Here is a 25,936-nt window from a genome sequence, read left to right on the forward strand (position 1 = left end):
CACATTGACTTTTTAGACTCTACACTTGGTTGCCACTCCCCCTGAGCCTCCACTCTGGTTCTGTGCTGCAGGTGGGGAAGGCATTTATTGTCCTGACCCCGGAATTCCTCTCCCATGGCCGGGACCAGCTCACCAAGGAGCTGCAGCAGCATGTGAAGTCAGTGACAGCCCCGTAGAAGTACCCCAGGAAGGTGAGTGAGGGCAGAGGGATGGGGTCTGGTCCCCTCCAGTGGGCCCTGGGCTCTGCTGCCCCAAATCTCCTAGGGTCGCTGAGGTGAAGCTGATGTAGCCCATGGAATGAGCATTTTTCTCTACCGAAGAAGCATTCAACTTAGGGGTTTAGGGGAGATCCATCTTAATCCTGGAAACCTCTATCCTGTGTCAGAAAACAAAAAGGCTGACAAAAAACCTACAGAAAAAAATCAGCCAAGAGCCTAGAAATATCCAAGAAGGTTATTTGAAATCTTTCACAATGTGAAAAAGACATTCAAGTCAACAACTGCCACACTTGTAAAAAACATTATTTGTAGTAAGAAATATATTCTAAATTGAAGCCCAGTACATATATAGATACATAACAAACAAAAGTTAACAAAATAATATTTATTGTAGCATAAAATACATTCTGAGAGGTTTTTTTTCTACCTCATTTGTTTTCAGTGCCATGTGCGAACTATGAAAATGTCCAACAATAGAGAAATGATTAAATTATTCGTGGTAATTAATGCTGTCCTATAATTTAAAAAGATGATGCAGATCTCTTATTTGTAACATAAAAAACATCACAAAAATATATTATTAAGAGAAAAAAAGCAGGCTGTGAATAAATATACATGTTATCTGACTTGTTGAAAAACCACGTTTGCAAGGATACATGGGTGAAAAATTTAACGTGTCTTTCTTTTGTAATAATACATTGCTGTGCTTTCTGAGTGTTTACCCAAAGGTAGATAGCTAATATTTATTGAACATGTGTGCCAGGGGCTGGACTCAAAGCTCTACATGTATTATTTCATTTAATCCCCCCAAACCTGAGATGGCATAAGCATCCATTTGACAGACTGGAAATGGGGGAGGCTGAGAGACTCACAGTAAATGGCCGGAGGTTGGACTGAAGAAAAGGGCAGAGCTGAACTCAAAGCCAGTGTATCTGAAAACAGAGTTCGTCCTTCACATGTAAGGCTCTGCTGCCTCCTAGAGAGTAGACTGGAGGCTGCATGCCAGTTAGGATGGGCTGATGTTACTGTGAGGAACTAGGAGCCCCTCGTCTTAGTGGCTCCTACTAGGGAAGTATCTTTCTTGCTCCTGCCACATGTCCGCATGGTCTTCCTGGGACCAGGATAAAGGAGCACCCACCATAGGTAACTGCCAGGTGCTAGAAGAGATGGCCAGAGTGGATGCCAGACCCAGTTGTCCCAAGTGTTCTGTTCGAGGTGGCACGCCTCACTCCCACTCACATCTCACTGGTCAGAGCACGTCACAGGGCTGCATCCAACTTCCCGGGTCAGGGGACACCCTGACATGCCTTGGTGGAGCCTATTGGGGCCACCACATGGTGCCAGCCCGTCTGGGGGACTGTGCAGGGGCAGAGGAGGAGCCTGGGGCATTGGTAAGAAATGACAGCAGGACTAAGTTGGGATGGGTTTGCTTTATCCTTGACCAGGTGGAATTTGTCTCAGAGCTGCCCAAAACCGTCACGGGCAAGATTAAAAGAAGTGACCTTCGGAACAAGGAGTTTGGTCAGATGGAATCAGCAAAAGCCTCAGAAACCACTGTGTCTTCTTCGCCACATCCCTGGCTGCCTCAGTTTCCTCACTATGGGGAGGGTGAGGAGGGGAGTGTTGGACATTGATTTTAAGAGCATCAGGAATGCTCACATTCCAGCATTTTTGTTCTTTTAAATTACTATCCGTTACTCTCCTGCTTCCAAGTCCCCGAGTGAGCGCCCAGTATGTGGCTGGGGTAATGAACTGACATCAGCATCCAAGGGGACTTGTGTTGTGCTTTTATTCTGTGAATGAACCAGTGCTAAATGCTGTCCCTCCATGATTCTCCCCAAGCCCCATTGGAGAGGACTCTGGGGCCAGATTCTCCCCCCTGGTTCCAGGGGCCCTGGGTGACTCCTTTTGTCTGTTCAACAAGCACAACACAGAGGTCTGAGGAGGGACCCTTCCTTGGGCCCAGGTGTCCACCTCTGCCTGGCTTGCCCATGCCCTGCTGGAGAGTGAGGTCAGGGCCAGAGCTAGTGAGGTGGCTGGGGAAGGGGGAAGGCGCCGAGGGCAGCCCAGCCTGGTGATTCCACTTGCCTGCCAGACCATTCCTCTCCGTTCCATCCAGCATCCCATGGACCTGCTGCCTCTGTATGCTGCTGCTTCCAGGTCCCAGCCTGCACCAGCTTAGGTGTGGGAGGGATCTGCCCTGTGGGGACCCAGGAATCCTGCAAGACTCCTCCAGCCCTTTCCGGGGTGCCCGATCCCCCATTCCTTCCATGGAGCCCAGGAGCTCCGTTCCCCAGCCCTCCGTAGGGTCCCCCAATCACTCACCCTTCCCCAGGGCCCAGGAATCCCTCAGCCTCCCCAGGGGCCCGGAGCTCTCCCCGCACTTTAGGAGGTCCTCCTGCCATCTGGAGACTGAGAGATGATGTGTGCAAAGGGCAGGGCTTAGCACAGGCCTGAAACAGGAGGGACCTGTGCTTGTCACCAGTGTCGCCTTTAACAGCTGTGAGACGTGAGGCACCGCATCTGGGAAGGCACTTGCCCCATGGAGATGCTGCTGCTCATGTCCATAGGTGCTCAGCACGTGGCTTCCTCTTGTCCTCAGCACAGTTATGGACACAGGCTTGGACGCCCCCAGCTCACTGAAGGAAACCAGCCCAGGGTCACACAGCTGGTAAGCAGCACAGCTGGATGTCACACTCTAGGCTCCCGGCCCTGTTTCCAGGGGCCACGAAGGGCTTCGTAGACGGGAGGCTGACGCTGGCTTTGGGGACACTTCCTCACCTCCACGAGTGATCTCACCTATTCGAGGCCCCCAAACTCTGTTCACTGCTTCTTCTTTCCCTGCTCCCTGTTCCACTTATAATCAGGGTGACCCCGGCCATCCTTCCTGGAATTCCCTAGTCCCCCTTAGAGGCTGGGCCTCTCTCCCGTTCACTTTTGGGCTAGTCTGACTCCACCCCTTCTGTAGCTGGTCTCTCCTTCTATAACCAGGACCGCGCAACTCTGGGGCTCTGGAGGCGGGCAGCAGCATCTAAACAGAATTTCATACAAATGTTTTGCTCTCCTTGTTTTGTTTTTGTTTGCTTGTTTTTTATGGTTTCTTTATATTTATGTTCAAGATACTGCGTTCCTATTTTAGCAGTGCTAAAATGGTTCCTGTTGACAAGAAATTGACACAATAAGTGGTGGTTTGTAGAGCATTGATTTTCAGCTGCCTTGGGCCTGAATGAGTTGGGGAAACATTATGTTAGTCCTAGAGAGAAACAGTTTAGGAAGTTCGGCTCAGGACAGGGCCCAAGAGAGATGATCACAGGGGGTTTGTCTAGTCACCTGGGTCCCTGGCCCTGCCCACCTGCTTGGCTCTCCCCGCCCAGCACACCTGGAGCTGCCAGCTCTCTGGGTGTTGTCTTGGATTCCCCAGGAGAGAAGCTGGTGAATGTTTTCTCTTAAAATACTCTCATTCCTGGAGGTCCCAAGAGATCCCATGAGAGTCAGCTTGGATTGTTTCCCCTGTGAGGTTCATAACGTAAAGCCCAAGCTAGTGTGTAGCAGGGTCACATAGGTAAGTGACAGATCTACCGCTGTTTGAGGTGTTAAAATGTCTCCGTCAACTAGGGATGATTTTGAGGCCATACAGTCTTCTCATACTAATATCCCAGGATATACCAGCCCAGAAGACATACTTGATTACAATTTTCTCATGCTTATTTCATTCGGTTCCAAGGTAGCTTTTTCTTTGGGATTTCTTTACTCCTATTTTATTTATAGAGGTACTTCTCAATTTCTAAACATATGGGAAATTCTAGTGAGCTTTTTAGCCATGATTTCTAGCACATTATATTACCACAACATGCTCTGTGTGATTTCATGCCTCTGAAACGTACTGAAATGTCCCTTATGGCCAAAATAGATCGGGTGCATTTTTGTAAGTGTATCCTATATGCCCAAAGTTAATGTGTCCTCCACAGTGGTATATGGATGTGGACAGACATACGGAGATAGCTGTGGGATTCAGATGGTTTGCTATCAAGGTCTACATGTTATGGATGTTCTGTGTGCTTTGAGTCACTGAGAGAGGGTTGAAACCTCCCACTCTGCGTGTGTATTTGCTTGTTGTTGCAGTTCTGTCCTCCTTTGCTTTATATGTTGTTCAGCCAATGGCTCTAGGATGGGAGTTCTGGAAGGAAGGAGATAGCGCCCAGAAGAGGGGAACAGGGACCCGGGTTGGGAGGGAGCAGAAACAAGAAGGATGGCCAAAGTTCCAGAGAGGACCTGTTATTGGGATGGCACGTGGTGGGGCGCCAGTTGGGAAGGGGCTCTTTAAGTATGAGGTCACGCGGGGTGTCCATTATGATCTAGCAGGGGCAAAGGCAGATGACTGGCTGAGAGAGAGTATAAAGCCTCTGGGTTGCTAAGGAACGGTTCAACCAGGGCAAGGCTTGGAGAAAAGTGTATCGTCCTCCAATCCCTTCACCTGCTACTGTTTCCTGCTGACCTAGTGATTTCCTAACCTGCTGACCTACTACCCTTTCTGAACCTCCCCTCGAGTACTTACTCTGACCCTGACACCGTCGCTGACCCCTTCTTCTCCTGACAAACGCCTTCCCCAATCCCACCCTTTACTTCTACCCTGCTCCCAACCCTCCTTAAAACCCTGTCCCCTTCCCACCCCTGCCCACCCCTCCCTACCCCACCCACCCCTACCTCCACTCCACCCCCCATCTCCACCTCCTCCCTGACGCCCCAGCACCCCTTGGAAGGACCAAGACATGAAGGTGCAGAGGCTGTTGTTCCTGGTGCTCTTGCTCCGCTGTCCCGGTTCCCCAAACCCAAATGTGAGTAAACATGGCACTTCACTGGTATCTTCACAGGTGTGGGGGGGAAGGGCAGAGGGGGAGGGAGAGAGAGAATCCCAAGCCAGCTGTGCAGTGAGTCCAGAGCCTGAAGAGGGGCTCAGCCTCAGGACCATGAAATCGTGACTTGATCCAAACCAAGACGTCGTCACTTAACTGACTGAGCCACCCGGTGACTCAAAGCTGCTAGTGGTGTCTTCGTTCCTCCTGGGTTCTTTCACATGGTGGTGAAATAATAGTTTTTTCATGGGGTCCTTGGTGGGAACTTGAGAAGAACTGCAGTTCTTCCTGAAGACCGAGGACCGCAGGGCAGGTTTCTCGGTCAGCCTGAAGGGGCTGGGGCCACAGCCGTCCACATCAAGTTCTGGGTCCTGTCTGTGTGCTTGGTCCAAAAAGAGCAGCTCTGGCAGGATGGAAACCTGAAAATACTAGGCTTATGGTGTCAAGAAGGAAGGATTTGAGAAGATATGAAAAGCCATTGAGCTCTTTGTCTTCAATAGGGGGCTTGTATGATATGTACATTAGATCTCATTCAACTTGTCTTTGAAAATGTCAGGAATGCTAATGTCTAGGAGCTACGGGTATTAGACTGGCTCCTGGAAGCCCAGTGAAGATCCTGCTGCAAGCCTTGTATGTTTAGGGTCCATCTTCTACATACTTTGATTTCATATCAGCACATTGTTCATATTTGTGAAGTTTGGCAGCCCTGGGAACAGTGGTATCTTAAGCATTGGTGTTGGGACTCAAGTGTTAAACAGTGAAGTGTCCTTTGTGCTCTGTGCTTCCTGGTTGGTTGACTTGTAACAACTTCTGAGTCAGCCCTTTCCTTCTGGGCTCGGAGGCTGTCCCCAGGGACTCTGTGTCCCACCAGGTCCATGGGAGCCCTGAGAAGCCCAGCAGAGACTAAGTGACCGCATCTTGCTGGGACGTCTGTCCCAGGAAAATCTGATGGATTGATGTCATCAGGAAGCGAATGAGTTGTTATCCATTCTTTGGCCCAGTATGTACAGAGTGTTGATTTCCCCAAAGTCAAAAGCTCCTGAATGTCCTTAGGATTGTCCCAATATAAAGAAATACCTGGTTCCTAGTGTGATATTTCACTCCTTAAAAAATAAAACCCTTACCGTCAGGAGAGAGAGACAGACAGGGAACACCCTAGAAATAAGCAGACTTCTTTAGATCCGGCCTACACCAGATTCTTAGAGAGGGCTCTGCAAAGTGGGAGTAGTCAGGAAGGACCCTAGTGTTGAGGCAGACTCATCCCACATGAATACCTCCAGTCAAAAGAGACTCGATTCTGTTTCTTTTGAGTCTTCAAAGGAGGGAATTTCTTGGTAGTCTTTATTGGAAATATCCCCCTCTACCGAGGCTGCATCTCATAGATCACTTGGACTTTCTCACCCTCCCTCATCTCTGAGCTCTTGCATAAACTACCTGGTCTCGCATTTCCCTCCTCCACCTGCTCATGGCCATTGTCTGTTAGAAGCCAGTGTTATTGGCCCCATTGGATGTCATCTAGTTAAGAATCAGCTACTGGTCAGCATCCCGACAGCTGCCAGACGTACCACGTGGCCACAACTGGGGGTGTTTTCCATTTGTGACAAGATGGCCTCTGTCTTTTGTGCATTTGATCCCCATGATCAACCATTGTGCAGATAGCTAATGTTCTCTTTCAGACAGCGGCTGTTCAAAGACTGTGTATGTTTCCCACCAGCACACATGTTTGTGACCTCAGCTGTGAGGGCTGAAGATGACAATGTTATAGATTTCAGGGGTACTTTCTAGAGAGTTGTGTTTGCACGCAATTCAAGCTTGGTGTGAATGAGTATGAATTGCATTGTGAGCGTCTCGTCTCCTAAAATACTTGGAAGTCCAGTTTTTGTAAAATGAGATGTGTTCTTTGTTTTGGTGTCCATATCCAGGAATTTTGTATTCTTTTAGAAATGAAATTTCATGGTCACCTGGGTGGCTCAGTCAGTTGAGCTTCTGCCTTAGCCTTGGGTCATGATCCCAGGGTCCTGGGATTGAGCCCTGCTTGGGCTCCCTGCTCAGCCGGCAGTCTTCTTTTCTGTCCCCCTCTACCCCTTCCCCTGCTCATGCTCTCTCTCTCTTTCACATCAATAAATAAAATCTTTTAAAAAATTAAATTTTAGAGTTGGTCTTGACTGATTTAGTTACAATACTGAGAAATAGGAACATGAATGCCTTTCACTGGCTTTTGGAGATAGGTGTTCAAGTAATTTAAAATGTCACAGATATCATCAAAAGAAACAAGATCACCTGATCATGAAAATCTTCATGTACCCCTGAAATCTGACATTTTGGGCTGTGATTCTGAAGCAAAGTGGGCATTGAAAGAAAACATCACTGTTTTCAGAAACTAAGCAATAATTGTAATTTATTTTTGTTGAAATACTCATCCCATATTATTCTAATAGAAGCCTCCTGTCTCTCTCTCACTCATGTCCTTATCGATAAACATCTGTCCATAGAACATTCTCATTTATATCTCTAGTACCTTTTTTATTCTTGCTTTCTCTCATTCTTCCATAAATTTCGGGCATATTTTTGGAAAGGTTCCAGAGGAGTTTATCCAGGTCCTTCATGGATGTACAATAGAAGTCAGTGACTTCTTACCTACTGTAAGTTTACATTTACTTCTCTTGTCTATTTTATGTGGGCTTATAAATTCTTAAGTTCTGTTAGCTATAGAAAATTTATTTGCAATGTGTTTGTAGGCAAAATCAAATCTCTTCAGATTTGCCTATTAGATTTTTCCTACAGCTTCAGTGTTCTATAATGTATATATGATCACAACACCTTTTTCAAGAATAGAGTTTGTTGATATTTACATAGGTAAACACAGTGAAACCCATCAGCACAGTAAGATAGTAAACACACTCATCACTCCCAAAAGTTTGCCCCTGCTCCTTTGGAATTCCTCTGTGCTCCTTCTCCTCCGTGGGGAGGCACTTGAGAGCTGTGCTTACCTGGGGGAGGCTGGTTGAGGGTTTGTAAAGTTGATGGTTTGGGACAGAGACATTGTAAATCTTTGAGATTCCTCATTGTCTCACGTGTTATTTCAGCTTGTCCATGTTGTGCCTGGCCGTTTCCCTCTTGGCCCTGATGGGGTTGGAGTTCTATGGAAACTTCCCATTATCACTGCCCCCTTGGGAGTTTGTGTCCTTCTCATTTATATCTGGAGAACCATCCTCGCTGTAAGTATACTAAAGTAGCTTATATATACTGTTCTTCATACATAAGCAGAAAATTTTATAGTCATTGGACCTTTTGTATCCATTCAGTAATAGAAATATCCCTCTAATACATCAATTTTGATGATCACCTAGATTGAAATAGATTTAAATTTGTGTTGCAGTGCCTTCTGTGATCCATATGTTCTTTTTTTTTTTTAAAGTTCAAGCATAATTGGCCAACAGTGTAGTATTCGTTTCAGGTGTACAACATGATTCAGCAAGTCTATACATTTCTCAGTGCTCATCACAATAAGTGTACTCTTAATCCCCTTCACCTCTTTCCTCCATCCCTCCACCCACCTGCCCTCCAACCCATGTGTTCTTTAGAAGTGTGTTGTTTCATCTCCATTTTTGGGTCATTCTCTAGCTATCTTTCGGTGCTTGATGTCTAGTTTGAGTCGTCTGTGGTCTGAGAACATACTTCCTGTGATTTCTTTTCCTTTGGTTGTTCAGATGTATCTTATGGCCCCGAATATGGCCTCTCTTAGTGAATGTTCCATGGGAACTTGAGAAGAATGTCTTTCCTTGGGTTGTTGAATGGATTATTCTGCAGATGTTAATGGATCCAGCTGATCGGTGATGCTTTTCAGTTCACCTGTGTTCTCATGGAATTTCTGTATCTGTTGGATCTGTCAATGACTGATAGAGGATTCTGAATTCCCCAGCGATAATAGGGATTCGTCTGTTTCCATCAGCAATTCTTTCAGTTTCTGCCTGATGTACTTGGACACTCTGTTGTTAATGCATGCACATGAGAAATTATTATGTCTTTTGGAGAATTGACACCTTTACCGTTGACGTCATTCCCATCATTATCCCCGACGGTTTTCCTTCCTCTGTAGTGTGTTTTGCAGGATCATTTCACTGGCCACAGGTTTCTAGTTGGATGTTTCTTTGAACACTTTAAACATTTCATCCTTCTTGGTGGCAAGGTTTCTGAAGTGTGATGTAGTCCTTATCCTTATTCCTCTTGGGTAAGGGTTACTGCTCTCCTTCCCCCTTCCACCACCCACACCCAAGCCCTGCTCCAGATTTCCAGAATTGTTTCTTTGTCTTTAAGGACCTGTGACTGAACATTCTGGGTTAGGCATCGTTGGTGTTAGTTGTTTGTGTGTTTCTTTTGGTATTTATCCTGCTTTCCTTGTCTTGAGCTTCCTGGATCTGCGATTTGGTGGCTATATTAATTTAGGAAAATCCTCAGTCATTATTGCTCCAACTGTCTCTCTGTCCATTCTCCTGCTGTTTTCCTATTATGTGTGTGTTACACGATTTGTAATTGTCCCACTGGTCTTGGATTTTCTGTGCTGTCTTTTTAATTTTTGTCTTTGTTTTTCTTTTTGGAAGTTTCTGCCGGAAATTCTTTAGGCACAATGATTCTTTCCTCTGGTATGTTGAGTCTCTTAATGAAGCCATCAAAGGCATTCTTGATTTCTGTTATGGTGTTGTCCAGCATCCCGGTAAAATCTTAGAGTTTCATATCTCTGCTTACATTCATCATCTCTTCTTCCTACTGCCCCCTTTTTGCTTAGATCCAAGATCAGGTATGGAAGGGACTTGAAATTCCCAGCCTGCCGATGCCATCGTCTCTGCCTTAGATGCCTCAGGTAGTGTGATTCTAGTGCTTGCTGGCGTGGTTTTTACCTCTAGTATGCCTTGTGAGGTTGTGTTGAAAGCTAGATCTCCTGTTCTGGTAAAGGAACTGAGGTAAATAGGACGTTAGGGTGAGGTTGTCTACTCATCTGTGTGGGGTTAGACTGAGTTTACTCCCAGGTGAGACAGGGAGGAGATTGCATTGGAGTGGAGACTTTCCCCCTCACCTCTATTGCAGTCTTTGGGAAAGGCCCAGTTAGGCTCTGGGGACATAGTTTCACTTGAAGGCAGACCTTTCTAAGAAGAACAGAAAACTTCTGAGGTTATTTCTAAATGGAACCTCCCCCCTTCCCTGCCAATGGAGAAACCTTCCCTTCAAAAGGAAAACAAGTATGTGCTACGGTGAGCGCTGTGAATTGTGCAAGACTGTTGAATCACAGATCTGTAGCTCTGAAACAAATAATGCAATATATGTTAAGAAAAAAAGAAGAAGAAGATAGCAGGAGGGGAAGAATGAAGGGGGGGTAGTCGGAGGGGGAGATGAACCATGAGAGACGATGGACTCTGAAAAACAAACTGAGGGTTCTAGAGGGGAGAGGGGTGGGAGGATGGGTTAGCCAGGTGATGGGTATTAAAGAGGGCACGTTCTGCATGGAGCACTGGGTGTTATGCACAATGAATCATGGGTCACTACATCAAAAACGAATGATGTCATGTATGGTGATTAACATAACAATAAAAATTTTTAAAAAAAGGAAAACAAAACTTTGAGGTCTTTGCTGTGCTCATCTGTCTCTTCACTTCCCCTTCCTGTGGGGCTGGGTGACAAGGGCCAGAGCAACTCAGAGATTCCTAAGCAACATGTGAAGTTACAGGAATCACCATGGTTTTCTGTTTGCCCTCCACTGATGGACTTTCCCCTAACAACTGGCTTGTTGATAGCGTGGTGAGATTCCAATATCCTGGCAAGATTTGGGGGCTGGCCTCAGCCTCTCCTCATCCTGTAAAACTTTTGAATGGGGAAATATGTTAATGGTGTCAAAATGGGGTCTTGCCTAGAGTTTACTAAGCTATAATTTATCACGGTGACTCGATCTGGATAGCCGGGTTCCCCTCTTTTGAAACATCCGATGTCATTTCTCTTGTTGCTTATGCTTCATCTCTCGCCACGTGCCACTCTTTTTCTCATTCGATGGCTTTTCTTTCTTTTTGATGACCCTCTGTAGCAATCTGGGAAACTTCATAGCACCTGATGTGCCATAACTGTGTGTGAATTCAGCAAACAGCCAACCCTTAGTAATAGTTCAGAGAAGCTTTCTGGACAAGGAAAACGGCATAATTTTGTCAGCGCTTTGCTCACCTGCCAGCCTCCCTTCCTACATTCCTTCCTCCCTTCCTTCCATTTTCTTTCTTTCAGGATCTTAGAATAATCCGTTTCTGAACTCAGTGTGGATATTGGGTTGCATTAAAGTTACGGAAATGATGAATTCATGAATGTGTTTTAAAATGTCTGCATGGTCCGCTGTCAAAATTGAACAGGTTGAACGTTCATTTCACAGAATGTGACTAGATTTTGGGGTCAAAACTAAGTTATATACCTTTGTGCTCTTTATCAGAAATGGATTGTGAACTATGGTGACTTAATCAGGAAATTCCAATTTTGTCTTCTTTTTTCATCCTGTGAAGTCATTCTGCTAAACAAAATGATTATTGTAATTTTATTGGATGACTGTTTCCGTATTGACCTGAACTAGAGATTTTGACTAGTAATATGTTTTGACATCAAACTTCATTTTCTTTCTTCCTCTCTTAGATAAAGCCTCGACAATATCAAGGTAAGTTTTTTGGCTTTAGTTTTCATTGTCGTAAATTCTCGGTACTGGTGTTTGATGTGGGTATAATAGGACTAGGGATAAATATGGTGACTCCTGATGTCTAATTGACTTGTTAACTCCTGAAAATCGTTCTCTTTCCCATGTGGAGTCTAAGTGACAATGTGGAGGGTGTTGCCATCTCTTAGGAGACCAGGAGGAGGTATACCTCATGGGAGTAGGGAGAATAGGAAGAGTCATTTTGCAGAGACATGTTTAGGAGGCATGCGATGATAGGAGCCTGAGGTCTGGAGTGAGTACTTTGCCATGACCTGGCTCTTGGTGAAATGTCGAGATGAGAAAACACTCTTTGAGTCTAACAAGCAGGCTACACTTAGAGAAGGAGCCACATGTTGCCAGACAGAGCGTGTGTCACAAGAGAGGTTTAAAGCGTGGTTTTGAGTCTGAAGTGGAGGGAGCCTTTCCTGCCAGGGGAGAATGAGTGGAAAGGAACGGGTGCCAGTGGGGGTGATGTACTGTGTCGGGCCTCATGGATTGTGGTGATTCCGTGGTGCTGTCTGCTGACGGCCAGGGTGGCTGCCTGGCACATAGCAAACCCTCGAATGCTGGTGTTCGTCCCTGTGAGTGCAGCAGTGGGGGTGGTGAGAAGAGAGATCTCAGGGCACGAGAGCGCTCACATTGGGCCAATAGAAGAGAAGTTTGCACTTTGAGGTAAGATGAGAGAATTATGATTTTTTAGAAGATTCTGTTTATTCACTTGACAGAGAGGGCACAAGCAGACCGAGTGGCTGGCAGAGGGAGGGGGAGAAGCATGCACCCCACTGAGCCCAGACCCAGATGTGGGATCCCAGGACCCAGGGTGGAATCATGATCCGATGTGGGATCATGACCCAAGCTGAAGGCAGACACTTAAGCGACTGAGCCACGCAAGTACCCCGAGATGAGAGAATTAAGTGCCAGTTAGAGGAGTCTGTGTTCTTGACCTTCGATGTGTTATCCATCAGTGATAGGGCGCTTCATGAGTGTTGTTTTCCTGTCAGGGTAGAGGGTAAACTTCTCATGTTGGGATGAGAAAAGCTTGTGTCCCAGGGAGTGTGAGTTATCCAGGCCCTCCAGAGACTGTAATGTGGAGTTTGTACCCGAGTGTGTTTGATTCCAAAGATCTTGTCCTCCAGAGCCCCTGCCTAGGGTTCATGACAGGCAATCTGTGAGCAGCAGAAAGTCACTGAAGGCCTTGGAGGTGTCACTCAATTGCCACTTTGAGCTTTCCTTGTGTGGAATTCCAAGGAGGATCTGGAAACGGACATGGCGCTGAGCAGGAGCAAAGGATGGTTTTGTTCATTTTGGGTTGTTTGCAGGGACTTATTTTTGTACCTTAATCATCGGAGGAGAGAAATGTTAGTTGACAGGATGCTTGGTTTTTCTGTTAGGTATCTGGGGATGACATCAGCATTTGCAGTGATTGCATTTTCCAAGATTGGTGCTTCCGCATGGGAGCAAACTTAGAAGACATTTGAGGGCGTTTCTCTATTTTTGAAAAAAATTTCAGTAGGAATCTCCCCGAAATAGGTTGTCTTAGGTTTCCAATGCTGCTAAAACTTGCTTCCTTAGGGCACAATGGGAATGCTAACAAGTTAGTTACACCCAAGTGTCAGAGAATGTGTCTCTGGTGCTCATACACTGGGATTATTCAATGTCACTGGTTTTGCTAGTTATCTTTGAGATTCTTTTTTCTCCTTTTAGTAACCTTACAACAAATAAAGGAGAAGATCCATCGACTTAGAACAGAAAACAGGGAGCTTGCTCAGGAAATATCCCTTTGGGAGCTGAAGGTATCAGTGCCTTTTCAAATACTTTTTGTGATTTCATTTTGGTTACTTCCACCTCTTGTAGTTCATCCTATTGACCTATTTCATGTGATCCAGAAATGGTCCTGATTCAAGAGAAGTTTCACAAATGTAGAGCACTGCCTCTCTATTTTGAAAGGAGTCACACATGAGTAGATAGGTTTGTGTAACACGATGCTATTTTGGAATTCTGTTTCCTTCTTCATATGTTTTATAGATCCAGGAAGGCAAGAAACACCTTGCAGAAACCAAGAGTGAACATAAGTTTCTCTCTGAGGAAGTGCTTCAATGGAAGGTAAGAATCCCTTCTTTGCCTGAATTGTGTCCTACCAACAGAAATCAAAGTAATGAATTATCATCATTATCATGATGATTATTATTATTTTAAACATTGCTTGATTGACTGATTTGAGAGAGAGAGAAAGAGTGAGTGGTAGGGGACAGAAGGAGAGAGAGAATCCCAAGCTGACTCCATGCTGAGTGTGTATCCTGATGCAGGGGTCAATCCCATAACCCTGAGATCAGGCCTTGAGCCAAAACGAAAGCAGGAGTCAGACACTCCACCGACTGTGCCACCCGGATGCCACCCAGGTGCCCCAAGGAATGGATTATTATTACTCATTCAAAATGTTTTGTTGAAGGAGAACATCAAAAAAGGTTGAGGAAGTTAATGAAAATTTAAATGACACCCTTCGTCGGGCACGGGCTCACTTGCAAATTGAGAGAGAGAAGAAGGTCAAGAATCAGGGTATGGTAAGAGCTGGCTGTTGAGTTTTAGCTTAATGTGGCTCCGGCAGGCTTTTGGTTCACTGGGTGAGGTGAGTGCAGCATCCTCGCTTGCTGTTTAGCACAGTAGAGAGTGGGCATCTGGGAACTGAAACTCCTACGGAGCAGGGAGCTGGGATTTCACTTAGAACCACCATGATGAGGTTTGCTCTTATAAGGACTGGGAAGTATGGTTGATTTCACAGCGAGGTAATGATCACATCATTCAGCCCTGCCCTCCAAGATATGTAGCAGATCCCCACAAGATACTTGAGCGATGAAGGGCGATGGCTGGCCCGACTGTACAGTCCCTTCCTCTCTTAATGCCAAACGGAGCATTTTCAATGTGAATAGGGGAAGACGTGTATATATGTATGTATGTGGATATATATATGAATGAAAGCCACTAAGAAAGTCATTTGTGAGTTCTTTGACTTGAACTCTTTTCCACTTTGCTTACTTTCTCCTTCTTCTATTATGCCTTAAGGGCTTTCTTTGTTGCACTGCATGATCCCGTCCTGTTAGGCGCCCTCACGTTGTTGTGTGATCATGATTTCCTGAATGTCTTTTCTCGTATCTGTCTTAAAGGCCCAGGATGCATCCGAGGATGGAGAGCAGAGAGCCTTTAGGGCCAAAAAACGAGAACTGCAGGGTATGTTATTTTGGGGGAAGAAATCCCCATATGGTGGCAATGAGTTTGCATTGGGAAGGGAAAGAATGCCTTCCTGCCTTCAAGGTCTTGCCCTTCTCCTTTCCCTATCAAACCGAAGTTCTCAGGTCATGTGCACATACACACACAAAAGAAAACTCATCCTTTCCAGAATATCAACGATGGATGGAAGACCATTGCAATGCCCTGAGTTCTTTGAAAACCACTCAAGAAGCCGAATTGAAACTCCTGAGGAGGAAAGTGGGTATCGTGGTGGATTTCTCTGAACAGAGACGAGTGGCTGCCGAAGAGTAAGCTATTCTTGTGTGAATTGCCACAGATACTATTGTATGAATTTCTGTGACGGCCAGTCTAGATAATTGTATTTCTTTTAGAATTGGCTCTAGAGTGTTTTTGCCAAATGCATTCTGTAGGATAGTGCCTGCCCTTCCTGCCTTGATGTGTGTGACCTGCATTTCCCTGTGTGTTCTAACTGCTTGTCACGCTTGTTGTGTGACTCCTTGGAGTAGAAGAGGGAAGGTACCATCATTAAAAACTTTGATACCTGGATCCCCTCTGGGTCTGTCTGCATTGTCCTTTTGGTTTCCGTGTCATCCCATGTTCTTATTAGCCCTGAATTCAGTCACTTTTGGTTCAGTACGAGACTTGGGTCAATAATGTGGATAGAAAAATGGAATTGTCCTGCTGCAGAGACACTGGGAGTTTCTTTGTGGAAAGTGGGTTGGGGCTCCAGCAGTCCTGGATCCCTTCATCCAGTGTACGACTGACATCACTCACTGTAGCCCAGTCCCTAAGAAGGCCAGGGTATTTCCCATCCAGCTGATTTTTTTAGGTGGAACTCTCCTGGGTCCCAGCCAAAGCCTGCGGTTTCACTAGGGCTCACCTTTGCTGGCTGACCCTGAACTTGACTCGTTTCCTTCTAAGCCCATGCCCATAAAGTTGTTCAGCTTCTTTCCAGTTCACTTGCCTGTTCCAGAATGTATTGATGTGTCCTGGCGAGATTGGCTCCCACTGCCAGGCTGGCCTTCTCCTAGGCTTCCTTCTTCTCCATCTGGTTCTCGTGTTTCTTCATGTACTCTTTAGAAATTGGGTGCATTCACTCACGAGTTTGCTCTTTTGTCCAGTGTTTCCTTGATTTTCTCAGGAGGAGATCAGGACCTTCGAGTCCCTCATTCACGTTGAAAAGCAAAACTGTTCCCTGTCTTCCCTGGACACTCAGCTTTGTGTTATTCCTTCCCACAGCGGGGGTGGGGGCTGCTCTGTGTCATTGGCATCCTGGTTCTGTTCATTGGAAATTTCTTTTGGGGGTGGGTACAGTGTCCTGACCACCTTTCTGTCTTCTACACTTTACAACTGAGCCACTCCATTACAGCCGCTCCAGAAAGCATTTGCTGAAGGATTGCCTGAGAGACCAGAAGCAAATGCATGTGTCTTTCTCTGTCTGGAGCTTTTGACTCCGTTTCTAAGAGTCTTTTTGCATGTGATCTTGAGTAAATCAGGTGTCCTGTTGAAACCCTTTCAATCAACACCATGAACAAAAGAGTCTGAGGGCAACACAGCAAACCAGCCTTTCTAAGCATCGCACGTTGCTGCCTTCACTATCAGTGAACTCAGTCTTGTTCAAGTCGGTTGACTCCATGCAGTTGATAGTTTTCCATCTGAAATCTGTTGCGTGGAGAGAACACACTGACTATGTGACAGTTCACAGCCTTTTACACTTGAGGACATATTGCCGGCACTAAGATTGGCCTCTTCAAAGGAGGAGGCGGGGGTTGTAGTTGTAGACCCAGAGATGTCTGGGAGTGAGTTGCCATGCTGATGAAGCCATATTCTGGAAGGCTTCCTTTCGGGTTCATTGTGTCAGGCACAGCCTTGGTCTGAGGATCAGGGCTCCCCGTGGAGGTGTACGACTAACGATGGTCCCCCGCCTCATCCTATAGTTGGTCAGGCTTGGTTTTTCACTTTGAACTGAAAGGAGCCTTCACCGTCTCCGACAAAAGACCAACTCTGAGAGGACACAAACTGCAATGTTACTTGAGGACTTGATAATGAAGTAGAGAAGTGTAAAGACAGCTCCGATTGCAACGACTTGGCAGCATCCGGAGTTTGATTTTTCTTGAACCCTAAATGGGACCTTCAGTTCATTTCCCTCCTTGTGTTGTCAGTCTGTGCATTTATGAGGGACACTGGAATCTAGGCCATCCAGTGTGCTGGGAGGAATGACGGCAGAACTTCTGGACCTTGGCTACTGGACCATGTCTATACCTTTCCTGTCTTAGGAAGGTCGCAAAGACCCGCCGTGACCTGGAGGCAACAGAGAGTCAGCTGTCAGCTGCCGTGGAAAATCTGAAAGGAATCAAAGAAGAAACGGACAAGTACAAGTGAGTTCAGACACTGAATATTAGCGGCTCCTGACATCCCTGTTCACTTCGTATTTTTCACTTTTCTTCATTGTTTAGACTCAATTCCCATGTAATAGAAACAAAAATTCAGAGGCATATCCAGAGAGAATTACCAGACACAAAAAGTGAAGCTCTAGAAAGAACAAAACCATTTCATTACTAAACATGTCCTGATCCCCAGCGCTGGCCTGATTCTGTGGAAACTTCTTCCACGCCATCGTCCCTGGGGGTGGTGTCAGTTGTCCTAATCTTGAGGAAAGCAGTTTGTCGTAGGATGAATCCTACCCATAAAGCCGGTAGTGCCATCTGATGGCGCTGGTCTTTGCAACCCTGGCAACCATGGCGAGGATAGAAGTTTCCCAGTACACTTGATGGCACACTTGTCATGTGATAAATTAGGGAAAGATTGAAAATGGGTAAGGAAATTATGTCAACTCTGAACCCTGCAGGGGAAGAAAAACGATTACGGAAAAGAGGTAGCAATAGCTTTGATCCTACTGTGCATTATAACCATGTGAAAAGTGTTTCCTGTGTCAGGATCAATTGTATGAGCGGACAGATAAGAGGAGAATGGCCACGTGGGCAGATGATTTAAAATCACAGCCAATATTGGGTGTTATCTGACGAAAGCAATTATAACTCACAGGCGAGAAGTCGGAGCGTTGCAAGATCAGCTGCGGGAGGCAGAGCTCACCTTCAAACACAAGGTAACCTGAGTTGTGCCCCAACATCCTGGCCCCTTCGCGCCTCCTGCAGGTGATGGAAGTGGCCCTTAGATCCCTGAACATGGGCTCTTGGTGTGTTGACTTTTTCAGATCGCAGCTCATGAGAGAAGTGCTCTAGATAACTGGGTAAGTGTTTTCTTTTTCCTCCTCTTCGTTTGGGGCACAGTCCGGCACAGCTGAAGGCGGATGTGTTTTTCTCCCCCAGACTAAGGCTCGGGTTTGGGAGAGGAAGATAGTGCAGCAGAGCAGGGAGAACGCCTACGTGAGACACAGGTGTGCGAGTTTGACGTGCCCTTTTCTGGGTGTCTTGAGGGGTCAAGGCTAAGCTGTTTAGTGTCTAGTAGAGGACATGGTGTTGTAATTCTTCTAGACGTCCATTCTTTCTCTGTATTCAAGATTGCACATGATGAGGAGAGGGACGCTGCCTGAGGGATCCATGAGGCAGGAACCGATGCCGGGAAGACCTGAGACACAGAACCGTGTGCGGAGAGGTAGGGAGCGTGCTGTGAAATGCAGCAGCCTGATCTCTGCTGGGAAAGCACACGATGTCCTTCCCGTTCCTGTGGGTGATCACTGTGTGTCCTGGAGAGAATCACGAGCACTCCCTAAGGACAGCAGGTCGTCTGAAGGGGTGACAGGAGGGTGCTTTCCTCAGGTGCCCACCGGCAGCAGGGCACCTGTCCCTGTGACAGGTGGAGCTCATGCCCCTCCCCTGACTGCAGACCCTCCCCCACCCCCTCTACCACCCACCTACTGCAGAGCTGAGCCTGGAGGAGTTGTGAGCCCGAGCTCCCTTCCCACTTTGACGCAACGGTGAAGACTTTTTGGAAAAAAACAAAAATTGAGAAAAATGGCATTTATTTACTCTTTATGGAGGTTCCTTGATTTTTGTTTTATTTGTCATCGACAGTAATCTATTAATCCGTGAAAGTCATGCATTTTACTCCTCTAATGTTATCGGTATAAAGCCACAGCTTTACTTCTCAATCTGCCTATTTTTACTTTGCTCCTGACTGTACGATTAGTCTACTCCAATTCTTCTCTTAAATATTTACGTAAAAGCCAGTCACACATGCTAGGCCTCATCTATAGACTGAAGGATTGAACCGTCAACTGGCGGCCTGAGAAAAGAATGCATGCCGTTCATGTTGAGGGTTTCTCCATTTTTAGCTGGTTGAGCCCAGAGCAGTCTACTGCCGTTCCCTTAGCTATGAAAACACCTGAAGCAAGCTGGGCGATGGTGGTCCCATCCTCGAGGGGGAGAGGCAGAGGTCTCCCCCTTGTCCTCAGGGGTCAGCAGAGACATTTGAGAAATGCTGTGTGTCTGAGAAGGGACCCAAGAGTGGGACAGAGGGGAACGTGTTAGGGGCGGGTTTGGAGGGTGGGTTTGAATTCTGCACAGTCGGTGCTGGTCTGAATCCACCTCCATCTGTTCTAGGGCTTTGGTCTGATGCTGAAACTGGTGGGTCTCCCATGGGGAACAGGGGCACCGAGCCTCCTAGAGACCCAGGGATGAGCAAGGTAACTACTGTGGCCTCTACCAGGTGTTCCGGAAACTTCTCCCTTTCTGAGCAGCACCCTGTCCTGGCCTTGTGTCTGTTGGGTGGGTTAGGGTTTGTCTGTGGTGTCGTTCACCTTTCAAAATACAAGCAGTTCACCCAGGGGCTGACAGGCTTCTCCATTACAGATCCTCACCTTCGGTGGCACCTCCTGAAGCCACAGGTGCTTAGAGGTGAAGGATGGCAGGGCGCTCACTGTGTGTGTGTGTGTGTGTGTGTGTGTGTGTGTGTGTGTGAGTGTGTGTGTGAGTCGACCCCTGCCCACCCACAGTGCCCGGGCGGGGACTTAGCTCGAGGAGGATGACACGTCACTCCACAGTGAAGTCTCTGGCCGGCCTGACTGCCAGTCAGTAGGTTACGATCAGGTGCGATTGGTGTAGTGTTCATGTTGGGGTTAGATGATTTACCTGGGACAAGGTCTGTGGTAATCCTCACAACTGGAAACTAGGGGAAACTCTCTCTCCATTTTATATTGCCTGTTTTGCAGTTTGGCATGTTCTTAGATAGGGCAAGTTTCGTAAGTCATCCCTGTTTGACTTCTGCTGGTAAAAATGCTGTACAGAATCCCTCTACTTGTACCCTTTCGACGACTGTTGTGAATTTCCAAAGCTGTTGGGTGTACTGGCACACACGATCTGAAGGGGGGATGTCGGTGATTAGCTGCATGACCCGGGCCTCACAAGCCCTTCAGTTGGGCTTCTAGGAGCAGGTCTTTTTGGTCTTATGTCACTGTGAGAGCTGGTTTCTTCTCTCATCACACGTTCTGGAGTTGTCCATGAGAAAACATAAACATTTTTGTGAATTCTGTTATTTAGCCTTCCCATCTTAATTTCCCACTGGACAAAATTGCTCTGGAACTCAGTGTGCGGAAAATTCCGAAGACTGTGTTTTAAGATAAACACAGCCGCTGCACGTAAATAAGGGCCATTGGTATCATGTTCCTCTGGGAAAACCCTTTTCCAGGTCCACTATCAGACCACAGGCCCCTAATTCCTCAAGGGTCTTTGTGGCCTGGACAGAAACTGCAGAGAGTAGAAGACCGCTTTGTCAGGAAGTGAGGCAGGTGGGGACAGTCAGGGGCTTTGCGGGCAAGGGATTCACCTCGAGTGGCTCAGATTCCTTGTGGAGAAAGGGCATTCAGTTTCACCACATTCTGCCTATTCTTTTTTTTTTTTAAATATTAATTTGACAGAGAGAGACAGAGCGAGGAGGGAACACAAGCAGGGGGAGTGGGAGAGGGAGAAGCAGGCTGCCCGCTGAGCAGGGAGCCCGATGCGGGGCTCGATCCCAGGACCCTGGGACCATGACCTGAGCCGAAGGCAGACGCTTAACCGACTGAGCCACCCAGGCACCCCACATTCTGTCTATTCTTAACAAACCCAAATCTTCTGCGGTGGTTGAAGAGGAACGATGAAGTGTTGTCCACGATGTCAATGCCTCCGTGTCTGGAGTGTGGGCTGCTTTACTCGTTTCCAGTGATCCCTTTTCACCCTTTAAGACACTACTTCTTGGTAGTGAACGTTGGCAGACATGGGTAGTGATGTTTGGTGACAGTAGGTTATTCCTGTAACATCCATTCTCCTTCCTCACCCCACCCCCCTTATTATAGAAGGCAGCTATTGGGAGGGATAAAGTTTTCTAGCACGATGTGGCTCTCCTGGAACATGGTATTGGAGAAGGAGCAGGATGCTGAGAGCTCTCTTGGGTTTCAGCTCTTGGTGTTGCAACTTTTGTGTGTCTTGCCCAAATATTTTCTCCTCTGTTCTGCAGGTCGGTACAGATGTGAGAGGGTTTCCTCATGCCCCAAGGCCCCCCCATATGCCCTACCACATGGGGCAGGGTTTACCAGGCTTCACTGGCTATGGGCCACCTGCACCTCCTCCACATGGGTGGACATGGGGGCCTCAAGCACAGCTCGTTCCTGCTACACATGGTAAGATGATCTGAATTGGATGACCTGAATCGTAAAGCCTATTCATAGTTTAAGTACTTCAGTTGGTGGGGAAGATGTAGAGGAGGTACCAGAAGGCTTTGCAATGCAAGGATCGACCTGAGTGAGGACATAGTAGCATTCCTCACCTTTCTGTGGACATCCATTTCATGGACTGTCTTGTTTCACCCTACAGAAATGGGCAGCAGGTGTCCGCCATCGAGAAGAAAAGTGACAGTTTGCAAAAGACAGACATAAAAGCTTTGCCCATGGGCACTGCCCAGACACAATGTTTTGGGCCCTGGGATGGATGAAGCACAACCTCAAGTCACTGTGACTTGTGGAGGCCCCAGTTGTCCAGTGTTATTCATTAGCTCTGAAAACATCTGTCACTGGGTGGACTGATCACATCCTCAGGTGTGGGGGACTTGTGTCTCCTTTGTCCACAGGGGTGAGAGGAGACCTGTGAGAAACGCTCTGAATCTGGAAGGGATGTGGGAGTGGGAGAGAGTGGAACAGGGTGGGGCAGGTGTAGAGGGTTGGCTTCCATCCTGCATGGTCAAGGCCAGTCTGAATCCACCTCCCTCCCTTGTAGGGCTTCGGCCGTATTCAGAAACCTGTGGCACACAAGGGGACAACAGCGGCACCCCGCCCAAGAAGGTCCCACAGAAGGACCAGGTAAATACTGTGTCTTTCCTCAATTGTAACCATTTCTGGAATCCTGTTCCTGTCTGGGCAGCACCCTGTCCTGACCTGTGTCTATTGGGTATGTCCTGGGATCTGTGTGTGGTGTCATTGACCTTTCAATATGCCAAGTCTTCATTCGGAGCCTACAGACTTCTCTGTTTCCAAATCATCACCTTCCGCGGGGCGTCCTGAAGCTCCAGGTGCTTAGAAATGAAGGAGAGCAGGACCCTGCCCTTGTGTGTGTGTGTGTATGTGTGCATGTGTGTGTGTGTGTGTAAACTCCGGAGGAGAGCAATATGTCACTCCACACTGAAGTCGGCCAGTCCCGCTGACTCCTTGCAGTTTGCTTTCCCGCGAGAGCGGTAGTGGTGTTGGTTTTCGGGTCAGGAGACTAAGCTGGGAGAATGTCTGCGGTAATCCTCACAGCTGGAAACGGGAAAGCCATGCCCTGCCTCACACTTTGTGCCACGTGCTTTGGGCAGCTGTGAGTGTTGGTGGAGAAGGTGAGCTGCGACCTCACGTGCGTTCCATCTGTGTGGGTGAAGACGCGACCCGGAATCCCTCCAGTTGCACCCTGGGTGAGATGAAGGTGAACTCTGCCAGGGGCCAGGTGTGTGGTAGAAAAGGCCCCCCGGAGCACAGCCGTGAAGAGGGAATCCCGGTGACTCCCTGCAGGGCCCACGGCTCACACACGTTTCAGTCGTGCTCCCGTGAGCGGGTTCTGATGCGCTTTGGTGGCTGTGCCAACTGATAGCGTCTCTCCTGATCCATCCTGGGAGGGTGACGCCTGCTCTCCAGACACATTGGTTTGCATCCGGGGATGCAGAATCGGCCCCTCAGTGGTTCTCGGCACCAAGGACTACGACTACGCATTTGCTCTGTGCCTGAGCTGAGGAGCATCGGAATGCCGGTGACGCAGATCCACAGAGCTGGGTCTCACGAACTCCTCGGGATCGTGTTCTTCTCAGCACTTTTCCCGGTCCGCTGCAGGACTCCAGAAACTCCTGTCTCCTGAGCGGTGTCTGTGGCCATGGACAGCACTTGGGAGAGTAGAAGAAGACCCCTTTGTCAGGGAGGGAAGCGGAGCAGGGTCAGGCGGGTGCTGGTGGGAAGCAGTTGGACCCACGAGGGGCTGTGATTCCACGTGTGGACACTGGGCTTCTCCGGACTTCTCAGCGTGTTTTTGTTCTCACTGAGTCACATGGCAAGCCTCTGGGGCCACACTGGACGAGGGGATCAGAGTGGGCCTGGACGCAGATGCGTGCCTGTCTGGCATATGCTGCTTATGGGCCGTTTCTTGTGGCCTCTGGTCACCTGGTAGGAGAAGACGACTTGACGTCCCACCTTCTCAGACATGGATGGTGATGTGTGGGGACACTACGTTCTTTCCTTCCCTGGTCCCTGAGTGTGTGGTGGCACCAAGAGGGGGACTAGGGTTTAGTGGCACTGGTGCTCTGCTCCCTGGAAGCTCAGGGTGAAGAGAGGGCCAGGTGCTGACCCCTGCTTCTTTGGGTTTCAGGTTGGTGGGGGTTCTGCTTCTGTCTGTCATAGCAACATTCCTTTGGTTTCTGTTCTGCAGAACCCTGTGGATGCAAGAGGACCCGCTCCTGTACCCGGCCCACTGGGTCCACCGTACCCCACGGATCCCCCTTCATCACCATCCTGGGGCCCTGGGGCACACCTCCCTCCACCCACCCAGTGGTCTCTGCGTCCTTACCCTGCACCCGAACCTACAGCACAGGGTGGGATGATATGAATCGTATGAATTGACTTACAATGTGTATTGTCTTCTTTCTTATTGAGTTGGTGGGGCAAAGGCTGAGTTTCCGCTGAGGCCTTGACATTGCGAGGGGAAAACCGCCAGGGGGCGCTGTAACATCCTGAGGTTTCTCAGGACATACAGGTGTTGTGCTTGGCTATTTGCACACACTGAGCGGGGGGGGGGGGGGGGGGGGGGGAGGTGCCGTCGTTGGGAAGGAAGCGTCTCTATCGCAGAATGGCGGACATATATTTCTTACCGTTGGGCACGTCCAGAGTCCACAGTTGTTGTTCTGGGTGGGATGAAACACACCTCTCACTTTTTTTCAGCGTGTTGAGTTTGAGCTCTCATTTCCTTAGTTATAGAAACACCTGAAGCAGGGCTATGGTCCCTTGATTAATCATCAGGGTAGGGGTCTGTCCCTTGTCCTCGGCAGTCAGTGGATACTTGTGGGAAAGCCTCTTGTCCGGTAAGGGAGGTGAGAATGAGAAACAGTGGCAGATGCTGGAGGCAGGTGTAGACGGTTTGTTGGAATGTTGCTCAGTCACTTCCAGTGGGATGGTCTTCCGTCTTTTCTCTGACGTGGGTCAGATGCAGACGCTGGGGCATCCTCCATAAGGAAGAGCAGTCCTGCATGTTATCTGTGAAAGGGGAGCCTGTCGGATTCTGAGGTCATTAGAAGAATAGGAGTTGAAGTACATAAAGAATCTGCAGGGGCCCCTGGGTGGCTCAGTCGATTAAGCATCGGACTCTTGATTTCTGCTCAGGTCATGATCTCAGGGTTCTGTGATCGAGCCCCAAGTCAGGCTCGGCGTTGAGTGTGGAGCCTATCTAGGAATTTCTCTCCTCCCCACTCCCCACCCCCCGCCGCCTTTCCAGCACAAATTTGCCCTTTTTTGGTCTCTGTCTCTCTATCTCAAAAAAAGAGAAAGAATATGCAAAATATCTGGGCTGTTGGCCACTCCCCCTTCTCACTGTTTACATGAAAATAGCTCCATCAGATGATCATCAAAAGATGTTCATTTAAGTCCACAACATTACACTGAGAGTATAACACCTCAGCCCAGAGATTGGCATCCTCATTTCAAAAATAAGGCAAAGACCCCCTTTTTTTTTCTATTAAATTTTAGGTCCTAGCCGAGAATGAAGTAAAAGATCATTCTGAGAACATGTCCATGCAGAGATTTATATCTGAGATGTGAAGACAATTATTTTCTATTACATACAGACTCACGGAAGCAGCCACACACTCAGGTGTTCATTCAAGGCCTCAGATATACCAGAGGAAGCAAATGCATTTAGGAAAACATAAGGTCACAGTGTACTAACCCAAATCTATCTGCCTTACAGGACAGTACATTTGATATTTGAAGACGTCCCTGAGCAGTAACAACCAGGCTGTGTGTGCATATATTTAGAAAATTGTCAGATCAGCCTAATGTCCTGAGTGTTGTCCCTGCCCATCCTGTCCCCTGTGCTCTGTCTCTCCTGGGATCCCCCAAATAAACCTTTCACGGCTCTGTCTCTGTGTCAGCGTCTGCCATCAGGAGGCCCTGCAGTCGCTCCCCTTCCAGTGCACAGTGTGAGGCCCGTACACACAGAAAACAAACCGGCAGCAATGGTGGTGATGGAGGAGAGTAGCAAGATTCCCCTTTGTGGTATCTTTACTGCAAGGGGCGTAAGAAATCCTTCTGGGGAGGCGGACACAACATGTATTTAAGTCTGTTGGTGGTTGTATTAACTCTGGTGCTAGATACTCTCGAGCACATGGCGCCTGCTCGTTTAGGGGGTGTGTGGTGATCAGCAGGACAGGTGTCTGTCCCCAGGCAGTGGTCTGTTGTG

The 25,936-nt window shown here is 47.8% G+C and overlaps 2 protein-coding genes and 1 long non-coding RNA gene across 4 annotated transcripts in view; 2 read left to right on the forward strand and 1 right to left on the reverse strand.

Moving 5' to 3' along the window:
• Nucleotides 1–176, forward strand: part of LOC144382027 (acyl-coenzyme A synthetase ACSM1, mitochondrial-like) — a 13,130-nt gene extending 12,954 nt beyond the window's left edge. The window contains exon 6 of the mRNA XM_078073995.1: nt 72–176. Coding sequence (XP_077930121.1) covers nt 72–176 — 105 coding nt within the window. The remainder of the gene's footprint in view (nt 1–71) is intronic.
• Nucleotides 1–24,105, forward strand: part of LOC144382283 (uncharacterized) — a 24,989-nt gene extending 884 nt beyond the window's left edge. The window contains exons 2-20 of one of the 2 annotated variants that reach the window (XM_078074757.1): nt 72–191; nt 1,664–1,826; nt 2,821–2,889; nt 4,966–5,053; nt 8,158–8,289; nt 11,732–11,753; nt 13,494–13,582; nt 13,815–13,892; nt 14,951–15,014; nt 15,184–15,322; nt 17,312–17,413; nt 18,081–18,141; nt 18,250–18,285; nt 18,365–18,432; nt 18,556–18,650; nt 19,598–19,680; nt 21,489–21,651; nt 22,244–22,326; nt 23,915–24,105. In XM_078074757.1, coding sequence (XP_077930883.1) covers nt 2,828–2,889; nt 4,966–5,053; nt 8,158–8,289; nt 11,732–11,753; nt 13,494–13,582; nt 13,815–13,892; nt 14,951–15,014; nt 15,184–15,322; nt 17,312–17,413; nt 18,081–18,141; nt 18,250–18,285; nt 18,365–18,432; nt 18,556–18,650; nt 19,598–19,680; nt 21,489–21,651; nt 22,244–22,326; nt 23,915–24,091 — 1,542 coding nt within the window. In that variant the 5' untranslated portion in view covers nt 72–191; nt 1,664–1,826; nt 2,821–2,827 and the 3' untranslated portion in view covers nt 24,092–24,105. Of the gene's footprint in view, nt 1–71; nt 192–1,663; nt 1,827–2,820; nt 2,890–4,965; nt 5,054–8,157; nt 8,290–11,731; nt 11,754–13,493; nt 13,583–13,814; nt 13,893–14,950; nt 15,015–15,183; nt 15,323–17,311; nt 17,414–18,080; nt 18,142–18,249; nt 18,286–18,364; nt 18,433–18,555; nt 18,651–19,597; nt 19,681–21,488; nt 21,652–21,844; nt 22,219–22,243; nt 22,327–23,914 lie in introns of those variants that run through there. The other variant, XM_078074758.1, reaches the window with a different exon arrangement.
• The window catches only part of LOC144378826 (uncharacterized), a 71,433-nt gene that overhangs the window by 34,744 nt on the left and 10,753 nt on the right, over nt 1–25,936 (reverse strand). The gene's annotated exons all lie outside the window — the stretch shown is intronic.

This window comes from Halichoerus grypus, chromosome 6 (assembly GCF_964656455.1).
Source record: "Halichoerus grypus chromosome 6, mHalGry1.hap1.1, whole genome shotgun sequence".
NCBI classification, from domain to species: Eukaryota; Metazoa; Chordata; class Mammalia; order Carnivora; family Phocidae; genus Halichoerus; species Halichoerus grypus.